Source organism: Pantherophis guttatus, chromosome 3, assembly GCF_059756535.1.
Source record: "Pantherophis guttatus breed Tessera chromosome 3, ASM5975653v1, whole genome shotgun sequence".
In the NCBI taxonomy this organism is placed as follows: domain Eukaryota; kingdom Metazoa; phylum Chordata; class Lepidosauria; order Squamata; family Colubridae; genus Pantherophis; species Pantherophis guttatus.
In genome coordinates, this window is record NC_142065.1 from 62,439,423 (window position 1) to 62,451,749 (window position 12,327).

The 12,327-nt window shown below is 33.9% G+C and overlaps 1 protein-coding gene across 1 annotated transcript in view; it reads right to left on the reverse strand.

Annotated features, from left to right (window-relative positions):
- FAF1 (Fas associated factor 1) overlaps nucleotides 1-12,327 on the reverse strand; it is a 192,312-nt gene that overhangs the window by 43,618 nt on the left and 136,367 nt on the right. The window contains exons 14-15 of the mRNA XM_060689911.2: nucleotides 5,958-6,094; nucleotides 3,908-3,996 (exon numbers count right to left, since the gene is read on the reverse strand). Of these exons, the coding sequence (XP_060545894.1) occupies nucleotides 3,908-3,996; nucleotides 5,958-6,094 (226 nt within the window). The remainder of the gene's footprint in view (nucleotides 1-3,907; nucleotides 3,997-5,957; nucleotides 6,095-12,327) is intronic.

Sequence of the window (12,327 nt, forward strand, 5' to 3'; positions counted from 1 at the left end):
AACTTTTATCACTTTATTTGCTCATCTTAGTCTGCATGAAATAAATCTCCACAGTAGTTATTTATTATTATGGTTGATCACACAGTCAGCCTGATGTTTAGTGGATTCAGAATTTTTATCCACCTATTGAGTCCTTCCCAAGGACCTAGGACAGTCAGATATAAAAGTTTAATGGTGTTCAAGGTAATGTCATTTCTGAGTAAAGATGCTTTTGCAACTGATTGGTGGTGGTTTTATCAATTGCGATGGTGTTCAAGTGGTGCTCCATTTGTTTTGGGATTTCATCCAAGGCGCCTATTACTATTGGTATTATTTTTGCTTGCTTCTGCCACAGTCATTCTATTTCTATTATTTCTATTAGCCCCTCTGTCTCTTTCTTTAACTTTCCTGCTCTTAGCCATTGCCAGGTCTTCTTATCTGCTTTGCCTGCTTGTGTGTGTGTCTGTGTGTGTGTGTGTGTGTGTGTGTGTGTGTGTGTGTGTGTTGGTCATATAATACTTTGCCTTGCTATGTGTCTTTGATAGTCTTCATTTGGTCTTTCTTAAATGCAAGTTTAGTCTCTCCAGTATTCAATAAACTTTCATGGTATACTAATTTCTTCACTGTCCTTTAGATATTCTTCCAATGACTTTTTTTCTTCTTCAGCCATCCCATGTACTTACAAAATTCCACAGCCACCTATTTTCCTTGGTAAGTAGAATCTGTCAATGTCACTGTGAGGATGAAGGGCATGCTTCATTGTCATTATTTTTCTGGTCTTCCTATCCAGGGCTTTTAGTGGAGTGCTTGAGTCCAGTCCATTATTCCAGCTGTGTATCTAGTAACTGGAATTGGCCAGCTGTTAATTTGCATTGATATTATTTCCTGAGTTTGAACTTTTAGATCTTCTTCACTCTAGAAGTGAAGTGGTGTATTCGTTTCTAACATTCTTCTTGATTTCAATTTGCTTGATGTTGTCATCTTGAAGAATGCCCAGGTATTTATAGTGATCTTCTTAATTCAGACTCTTGATGTTATCTCCATAGGGCATCTTGATTCCTTCAATTCCTTCAATTTTCACTATTTTTCCTCTGTTGATGGCAAATTGGCACCTTTGTCTAATCCAAAGTTCATATATGGACAGTGCTGAACAGTGACTCTATTTGAGATGGCGTTTTCCCATATAGCTTCAGATATAAAGAAGGTGGGATAGCCTGGAAAATGTTTTTGATGTTTGATAGCCATGAACTGTTCAGTATTGTTGACAGTTGCACTGAATTATTGTAACAGTGCTGATAGTGAGTATACTTGAAAGATCACTCTCTTGATATTAACCTTTCCCAGTCTATCACATTGACCAGCAATTAGATCTTCCATTGTGTCATTGATCTTTGCACAAAACTCCTGATGTGTGAACTGACTTCTGTTATTTTCAGGTACTTTTATTATCCAATCATATGGCAGGGAATCAAATGCTTCTTTGTAATCAATCCAAGCCAATCAATTCATGTTGGTTTTCAGTCCAAGCTACATTCAAGATGGTCTTCCTTCTTCTGCAATTTTATAAAATCATTTTAGGAGCTTCTCTGCTGTTAGGACACTTTCCTTTCTGCCCAGTGTTTTCAACTAGATGCAGTTGGACTGCATCAGCTACAACCTCTGTTAGTAATTTGAAAGGTAATTGGTCTGTAGTTGCCTGGGGCTGCCTCTTTTGTTAAATCTTTCATTATACCAGGTAGGTTCTGCCAGATGTTAATCAATCTTCAAATTTGCCTCCTTATAGTTTGCTCTTAATTGCTTGACAATGAGTGTATGTAGGCCAGCCAGATGTTTCAACCAAAAACCATGCAGTTTATCTTCGCCTGATGCTGACCAATTGTTGATCGTCCCTACCCTTTTCTTCACCATTTCTGCTGTTATTCCAAATTCTTATACTGTATTCAGCTTCTTTTTTATTCGTATCCATCTCCTTTATGCAAGCTGCTTTTTTTTTTTTTTTTTGGTATTTTTGGGGGTTGTCCCACAGCTATGCTCAGAATTGTACCGTTTCTTCTTTATCAGGTGTTGATTGTTTCATTACAGTTTCCTCACTGAGGATTGGTAGAAACATTTCTGATTCAACCGAAATTGGAGATTCTGCCTATATTGTGCAATTCATGCTTTTTATCTGTTGAACATCTTGGCTACTGCTGTTATTTGCTCTTTATATTTCTAGTGCTTCCTTGATTTCTTTTCCTCTAGATAATACTTCTTGATCAGGTATTCTTTGGTCTTCTTCAATTTCTTCTCTTTCATTTGTTCTAGCTTGCTTGCATCTGATTTTAGCATGCTGATCTTATTTTCAATTTGATCTTCCACATTGGTGGTACACTGGCTTTTTTTGTTTTTATTGATTTTGCATCCAAGATATTCAGTTATAATTGCTATATATTAGCTGATTTGTTTCTTACAGCGAGCATATTACAGTATTTTAATATTTATGTTAGCTAACAGCTTCAGTGCAGGCAACATTATTCTGCTGGTTTTGTGCTGTTCTAGATGCTTAATTTTTTTGTATCAATTCCTTTTGCTTTTTACTTAGAGGGATTTGTTCTTTCTGAGAAGAAGGCAGAGGAATGAGAATGAATGAATAGCTATGCTAGTCTCACCTACTACCAACTCCCCATGATTTGTCTCTATAGTGTGAGTTACTTTTGGTGAGGCTTCAGTTTCTTTGCCCTGAGTAGATCTTTCGCAATTCTTCCAACTCTACTTCTGTGAATATTTTATTTCGTATTATAAATCAATGCTGATCTGCTAGCCTCTGTTCTACTATTTCTGATTCTAGATGTTGCTCTTTCCAGAACTGTGCATTCTCTTCAGAAATCCTCTTCTCACTGGGACTTGATTTATAAAAACAGTTCATTCAATCTTTTAATAACACTCTTTGTTTTCAGTCTTTGTGTATTTGCAATGGGTAAACAACTTTTCTTCTAGTAGACCTACACTTGGTGGCCCTGGTTGCTTAGCCAACAGTCCTGAGTCCTGTAATCCATTTCTCATCAGATGTCCAGGAACTCCAGTATCTAGTGCATTGTTGACCCAGGCAATGGTCAATCTTTTATGAGTTTCTGTAAATTACGTCTCACCTTATTGTTAGTAGGTAGTAGTAAGAAGCAGTTACTTTTAATTGTAGATGCTTAATTAATAAGGCAATTACCCTAGTAACACATACTTAATTGGTAAAGCATATTTTTTCCATTTAAAAAAATGCCAAAAAATAGCAATGCTCATCAAAACAATTACTGTTAAATAAGTTTTCATTCAAAGAATATGTTAAGTTCATAGTTCATATTTTCACAAAATTGTTCCACTACAATAAATGTAATGTTTCCCAACATTGTTTTACAAATTCTTTCCTTCCTGCAAGCATTGCCCATTTTTGCAATATTCAAAAACACTATTTACAACTGATTTGAAAGACTATGAAAGTTAGAGGTATTTTATTCCACAGAACGTGTGATCAGTTCCTTAAATTTAACTATCTTCAAATTTGACATTTTACGTCAAAATATAGAGATATTGCAGAAGAGGTAAATGTGAATATTGATCTCATTTTACCTATGTCTCAAATCTTACATGGAGGCAGAGCAATATTCTTAGAATGATCTGATGGATAGTATTCCTATTCTGATGGACAGAAGAAATTATGTTGTTATTGTGAGTTTCTTTCACTCTTATATGAACAACCTTCCAAACATCTTCTTCAAACAAATATTAAAAATGAAGCCATTCTATTTTTCTTTACATTAATTAAACCATATGCAATTAATACTGAATTAATGCTAATACAGATAACAGCACAAATACAGAATCTAGCATTTTTAATTGTCTAGGAAGGCCCTTACTCTAAATTCAATAGCTGTCTGTAGTGATGTCCAGGTCTCACCTCATCCTTTATGTCTTCTTGTTGCTGAGCACTGAAGATCTCCATTGCAGCCATCAGCCTCATCATTAACTCATCCACTGTTGTGTTTCCTAGTAACAAAGGACAGTTTAACTTCATAATATTAAAGTTATTTTAAAAACTCAAAAAGTCATTTTAAAAATAATCAAAAATAATACCTTAGATTTTTTTCCTAAATCACACACAAAAAAGAAATTAATTTTATTTTAGTGTCATTTAATTTATATTTTAAAGTTTCTGAAAGTTTCCAGTTGTAAATGTGAATCTAAATGAAAAATTTAGATTAATTATAATTTCCATTTTATCTTCATATCAGCAATAATAACAGGTCATGATCTCAAACTAGGGATAAATAAGGAAGAAAGAGGGAGATTTTTATTCTTAAACATTTTTTTCAAACTGTCATAGATATTATCATAGGATCTTTTGACATATCTATTGATATTTCTGTGTTGAATTTAAATATTAACATTTGCAATGAATAGCCCTGAGAATTACCTCTGCCATTCATTAATTCAAGGATTGCTAATATATATAATGATGAAAAACAGCCCATTTCCACCTGAATTTGACACTATTTGTTGGGTTATTACTCGATTGCATTGGTATTGTAACAATATTTGGAATACATAAAGACATTCCACAGCTCTATTCCATTGCATATGAATCTTGGTTTCAACCTCTACAATACTTTTCGCAGTGATTTTAATCCATCAGTATAGCACTATCCAGATTTCAGTGGAAAATATGGAAGTACATTACTACTAAGTTTCACCATTCCAGTTGCTAGAAAAGTATTTTAAAATTTAAATGATTTGTAAGTAAGTATCAAGAGATCAAGAGAAAATTGTGAACATTATATCATAAAACATCAAACTGACTGATTGAATACGAGTCTAGTTTTTCTCTCCAACTATTTCTGGATTTTTTTAGAGTTTCAATACAGGGATGGTAGAGCTCCTCCAGGCACATTGATATATTTTAAAAATCAATGAATATCAATGAAATATCTATAGAGAAATGAATATTCATAAGTTATTTTCATGAGACTGAGGTCAATTACAAAAGGTTAGTATTCCCCCCTCTCTGGGTGTGCTTTCTTTCTAATGAGAGAGAGAGAGAAAGAAAGAGAGAAGGGGGAAGTGGTGGGATTCAGCTGGTTTGCACCGGTTCAGGCAAACTGGTTATTAAATTACCCATCCCCCCGCTATCAAAGTGGATCCTAGGTGCTGCACTGCAATGGAGAAACGGGCAACAGAGCGGCCGGCATGAAAGACGGAGAAGGCTGCTTTAGCTCTTTCTTCTCCCTGCTCCTCCTCCTTCCATCATGCTGGCCGCTCCATTGCCCATTTCTCCATTGAAGGGTAGCGCCCAGGATCCACTTTGATAGCAGGGGAAGGTGTAATTTAACAACCGGTTCACCCAGGGTCAGGTTGGCTGTCATGGGAGGCTCGTCCAGCATGTGTGGTGGGGCTGGAGGATGGGGATGGGCCACGCCTCCCACAACAGCCAACCTGACTCTGGGCAAACAGGTTGTTAAATTATTTGAATCCCACCACTGGAAGGGGGGGATAAATTTGGGAGGTGAAGTTCCTTACTCACACTCAAGTTACTAGAACAAGGGGGTAAGTTTTTGAATGAGACATAGTAACTTCTCCAAGTAACTAATAACTAAGATTAATCCTGAGACCTATTTCTAAAAACCAGTTATAACATTTGCCAATTTTTTTTCACTTTTTTTGTTGAGTAGCATCATAAAGGGTAAACTTTATAAGCTTGAAGCAGAGAACTTTTTATCACTGATTTTCATACATTATCATGCTATATTAGTTTTGATCAGATACACAGTCGTTGTAAATGTATATAAGATAAATTCACCAATTTTTCATTTTATCTAAAAGTACTTTGTTAATGTAAGAATATAAATTAAATTCCAGGAGAATTTATACACTTGACTACTAGTGTAATCGATACAAATTCAGTTGAAAGTTTCAATACAAAACATGCATCAAGCAGAATACATAGATTGTACCTTGTATTACATTCAACACCTCATTTGATGATCGCTTTCCCATAATAATAAGGAACAATGGAAACTGATCTGTCTTCTGAGTCCGAATAGTTTGAGCTACAACACTGCCAAAGTGTCTTGTGCACATTGTTAGAAACCTGAAAAATGGGAATATTGTAATGAAAAGTTTGCATTAATAAATGTACCTTATTCATTTAATTTCCAAAATATATATCCATGTCATATAACCTTCAGAATTTCACAGCAAAAATATATGCAGTACATTGTACCTTACTTTCAAGAAAATACAGGACTTCATTTGTTGTTAACCTTAGCCCACATTTTTTTCTCTTTTTATACTGTGAACAGTTTTCAGCGGACTCTCCTAATCTTATTACTTTCCATAGGGAACATCCACTTCCACCCTCTCTTTTTCTTCTATGCTGCAATGTGCCTATTACTATTAAGCCTACTATCTTCTTTATATTTTTCTCTTAACATCTAAATTTCTTTACATTCTTTTGTGGAACATTCATAGCTCTGTACTAATGCTGCTCCCAGATTTAATAGTTAGAAACAACTGAGACCTAGTGGTTTACTATGATCCGTCTGTTAATTCTTAATTTATATAGCTGAAAACTTTGACTTTCAAACAATAGAAGAAAACAAAATAGAACTCTAACATAAACCAAGGAAAACAAAATTAGTCAATTCATGAGAAAATTCTACAGCATATCATAAAACTATTAATAGGTGACCAACTTGAAAACAATACAGCATTAGATGCCAATCATTTTAAGATTATTCAATTATTATATTAAAAAAAAAAAAAGCCTTTCCAAACTAAAGTCATCCCTTTTTTATTTGGTAACTTCCCTAGTGGACTGTGCAAATACTATATACATATCTTGTTTTCAATTATGCTTTGATAGAGCACCCCATTCTGATGGGATAATCACGAAATGGTTATCATATTTGCAGTTGACATAAAACGGGGCAGGACAGCTGCTATTTTAAAAGATTGAAACAAAATTCAAGATGATCTTGGTAGGTTAGAGGGATGATCTGAAAATAACAGAATGAAATTTAATAGAGATAAATGCAAAGTTATACACTCAGGAAAGAGAAAAATGCAGAAATACAGAAAGTGGAATTCCTGGATATTAAAAATAACTTGGATCACAAACTGAAAATGAATTAGTGATGCAATGTAGCTGTTAAAGGAGAATAAATTTTACATTATGCCATTGTAGCAGCTTCCAAAGATGGGAAGTATACTTTATTTTGCAATGATTACTATATAATGCCTCAAATATTGTCTACATTCCTAAGTAACAGGTTTGTAAGATTATTCAGAAAAACTGGAAGAAATGCAAAGAAATACAATGAGATTGGTTTTATGAAGAGAGAGAAGGAAAGACTGAGAACTGAGAAAAGATGGCTTGAGGGAAATTTTCAGATAGCTGAAGGGTATTATAGACAAGAAGGTGAAAACCTGTTCTCCATCATTCCAGAGAGTAGGATACTGAATAATGGGTAGTCCTCGTTTTATGACTGCAATTGAGCCCAAAATTTATGTTGCTAAATGAGAAGTTTGCTAAGTGAGTTTTGTCCCATTTTATGACTTTACTTGCCATGTTTGTTAAGTGAATCACTGCAGTTGTTAAATTAGTGCCATGGTTATTAAGTGAATCTGGCTTCCCCATTGACTTTGCTTGTTAGAAGGTTGCAAAAGGGAATCACATGACCCTAGGACACTGCAACTGTCATAAATATGAACCACCTGTCAAGCTTCCCAATGTAAATCAGGTGACCATGGGCTGCTGGCAATAGTCATAAGCATAAAAAAATGGTCGTAAGTCACTTTTTTCAGTGCCGTTGTAACTTTGAACAGTCACTAAATGAACTGTTGTAAGTTGAGGACTACTTGTATTAAGTGATAGATATTGGTAAATGAAACAAAAAAAGGAAATAAAACTGGTAAAAGCAACATGAAACTCAGATTAATGAAGGAGCTAATTACCGTTCCTAATTAGAATGTAGTCAAAGAGTTACCTGTCAGGAATGCTTTAATTTGGATTCCTGCACTAATTAGAGGGTTGGACTAGATGGCCCAAATGGCTCTAAGTTTCTATGCACTGGGAAAATTAATGGGATAGAGATAAATGAATATTATTTCACTGACTTCTTGCACTGTTTTCTTTATTATCTAGCTCTGCATTAAGAAAAAATACAAAATGCTCTCAATTTCTTTTCTGATTTATTCCTAAAATACAAATCATAAGAGATGGAGGACAGTAATCAAAACAACAGATCCATATTATTAGTAAAATATATCTGCTTCTCCTTTTTAAATAAAAGTTTCTTATTCAGGCAACAGCCTTCCACTATTCTGTTTATTCCTAACTCTGAATCCCACACTTTACTACTGCAACAGGAACAGCAACAATACAGAAATCAGTTGGTATTTCAATAAATTAAGATGACCCTACTAAATCCAAATACTTATTTCTTTATAAGCAAAAGCAAAATGATACCACAGTGGAGAAAAGTACACGCTAAAAGCAAAGCTTAATTTGGAATCTTCAGATGTTGAACAGAATGCATCGTCATGCCATCTCCTCGGATGACTCATTTTGAAAGGAGGAGAAAAATCACTAAACTCATAGATGCCAATTCTAGCATTAACGATTGTGTGATTCTTGAATCCACTTTTCAAACTCCAGTTTAAATTATCTGCGCAACTCCCATGCCCAAGGACGTGGCACTGGCACTGAGTTAAATTTCAAAAGGCCAAAAGCCATAGCTAAGCTAGTTTGGACCAAAAAACCTAATCTATTAAGGATTATTACTGTATGGCCCTAGAACCTGAGTAATGCTATTAAATAGGGACTTGGCTGAGTCCCTTTAGTATAATTTTTTTCCTTCCTACATAGGAAGTAATACTATTTTTGGTAAGATATACTTAAAAAGGCACTTCAAAATCTGTTCCAAAAAAGCCTTATAAGAATCAAATGGAGATTAAAACCGTTACCATATTTTACTTTTATTCTTTACAATGCAAGAGGAACTTTTTGCTCTCCTCTAAGGTATAATCAGGCAGATATGATGACTTTGAGGTCCATAAGAACAGGTACTGAAGATTGAACTCTTTGGCAAGAATCAATACCATAACATTTCAGAAGTTCATTGTAAAAAATAACAGACACACACCACACACACCAAAAGTTGTAGATGAACAGCTTGCATATAGAAATATGTTAATATAACTTTCAGTAATTAATTAGTGAAAGAAGTAATACATATCAAGGAGTCATGTTTTTGAAGATTGTGCTAGTTCTCTTCACTTTCATACTTACTAGTATGTTCTGAAAACACTAATTCTAAGCTTTTGACAAAAAAAAAGCTTTCATCCATTATCATACTGAAGTCTGACATTAGTATTCTTAACACGATCTTGAATAAATGAAAAAACTGATAAAGCTTTTCACTTCCATTAGAGGACTGTTTGAAATTAGCATTTCTTTCAAGAGAAAAGGGTAGCTTATGATATGTTTTCAGATCTGATGGTAAAAAGTAAATGTCATAATAATAATGAATTATGAAAGACCAAATGCAAATATAGAATGCTTTAATAAGATCCAATTTAATAAAGTCTGTAAAAATAATGGACTTTTAATAACACAGGTCACAAAAGGCAAAACAGTGGAAATTCTGAGGACTAGCCACTAGCAGAGGCTTATTAATTCTTAATTATGTTCATGAAAGGCAACTTAAATCGTGTATTTTCTTATGCCTTAGGATAATATTTTAGGTAACAACTGATCTGAAAACTACCTGATGAGCATAAGCCTTTTTGTCCCATGCTTTAGAAGGTAAATCTATCTGAAAAGACAAACGGCATTAAAATGTCACAGGCTGAAAAGCATTTGATATCAACATCCAAAACAGAATCACAACACTTAATTTTCATTTTATTAATAAAAAACCATCTACGCTTCAGAAATCTAGAATGATAAATAAAAATCCTTGATTCCAAAGTGAGCATGATTCTGAGAACTATTAAAGTATGAGGACAAAATTGAGTCAATTTTGTCCTCAATTTTTTATTTAAATAAAGCCAATAACACAAAATTGAGTCAATTTTGTGTTATTGGCTTTATTTAAATAAAATATGTCATCTCAATATGCAAGTTACTAACTTTTTAGTAAATAATCAGATGTGATTAATAAGTAGTTCAAAAGTTAAGAGCAATTACAACATGATGTCCTACATGTGCTAGTTGGCCATTTCTGCTATGTGGAAACCACTGAGTGGCATGAAAGATTTTCTGATTTTATTGGGAAGTATTTAGCAAGTTCGCTTTCAAGTCTAGGGTGAGTTGGACTCTGGACTCTTGATTTCTCAGGAAATTGTCTCAAGAAGTCATCCTGGTCGAACCAATTGCTAAGTTATATATGCCATGCTCAGTAGACTCAGTAGACTATTTAGATAAATTATATGATTTATACTCAAAAAGAAACTTTTAAATTTTAGAGAAGTTTGAAAATACCTATTTGATGTGACCAAATCCAATTTAGCAGACTAAATATTTGAAGAAGAGCCCTAGTGCTCTTTAAACATAAGCCAAGAAATGGTGAAATTTATTTCTATACCTATTTATGGTAAATTTACTGTAGAGTTTTTCCAAAGTAAAAGAATACTTGTTGAATATTAAATTTATCCAACTTCTATTTAATATGATTAATTTTATACTGTGCAAAGTCAATATGTCTCATTAAAATGTGAATAAAGGAATAACATTTTATGCTATTAATATTTAATTTTTAAATGTAGAACTGGAAGCTATGTTTTATTTATTCATGACATGAGTATCTTAGCCAATTTTACATGCCATCCACTTAGTCCTGCCTTTCTTTGAAGACAATTGTTACTTTTGACTGGGTTCTTGGAACATTTCTTGCTACATCCTTCTGTGTGTAATAACTGGTCAGAAGCACTCTATCTTTGGTTAGAAACTTCTTTAAAAATTCTTAAATTTCCATTATTTGGAGTCTGTCACCAAAGTCGCCCTTTATCAGATAACTTGCAGAGCAGCCTCAACCAAATCTGATCGGTTAGAATAACATAAGGCTGTTGGTCTACATAAGTGAAGCAAAGGTTAGTTTATACATTATTTTTATTTACAGTTACCATATGATGGTACTAGGCATTTGGTGTTTATGCTAATGTTTCTATCCTGAGCATCAGTTTACAATTATTGTATGTTTTCATACTATTATTATGCAACTGGAAAACAATGACAACAATATTCTCTATATGATATGGAAAGACAAACTGCAAACTTTAAACCTGAATGGAGAAGTGAAGGTTATGTACTTGTATGGATAATTATAATACAGAGTGATCTTTAGTTCATCCATCACAACAATCATGCCCATTTTGAAGGCCCCTATCTCCTTGTAAAACATATTCAAAACATACAGCAAACTATCATCTCAAAGCATACTAGGTGATGTCCTTATTCAATGGACATTGCCTTACTAACAATTCATGCATTATTGGAAGAGAGGTTATATGAAGAGATAATCACCTTCCATCCTGCCCCTTTGTTCTTAATGTTTTGTTACTGGGAAACCATTCACAAGTATAATCCTCAACAATGCTACTCAGTAATTATGACTAGATGACAAACAGATATGATCAATTTATGAACCTGTTTTGAAACCCTATACTAATAAAGTCATTAGATGCTGCCCTTGCCATGATCCTTCTAAAAGCTTCTGAAATTACAAGAACACACAGCACTGTTTGTGGAAACAATTGCTGATTGCAGAATGCAAACCTTGAGTTTAACCATGCTGCAAATTGATCTTGACATTCTGTTAAGACCACTGCTAAAATCAAAAGCAAAGGAGAAAAGGAGAAAATGAGCGGGTTGCATGTAATCAAGAAACAGGATTCCCTTCTATGCTTCCTCCTCAAAATAAGACATACACAAACTTGCCTACTGTTGGTGTATCTTTCTTATTTAAGACAAACATTAAGTAGATTCCTGACCTTAGGTACTTATAATCTTTTTCTTTTGAAAGTAGAATGAGACAGGACTTTGAACATCTTGACAAAATAAAACTAGTTCTTGGCAGCCTTCTCACAAAAAGTCCAAAACAAGGATGACTATATGAACAGCAGTTTTTTCTGTATAAGATGTTTTTATTGAATGTTTTCATTCTCTTAAAAACCTCAAGAAACGAAGTTGGAGGAGTGATGCTTAAAACAGCTGTTGCATGGTTTGAGATGGTCAAAGCACTGTTGTTAAACTGGGGAGATCCAATTTTAATTTCCTATTTGATGATAGAGCTCACTGGTGAGCACAATTTACCTCAGAAA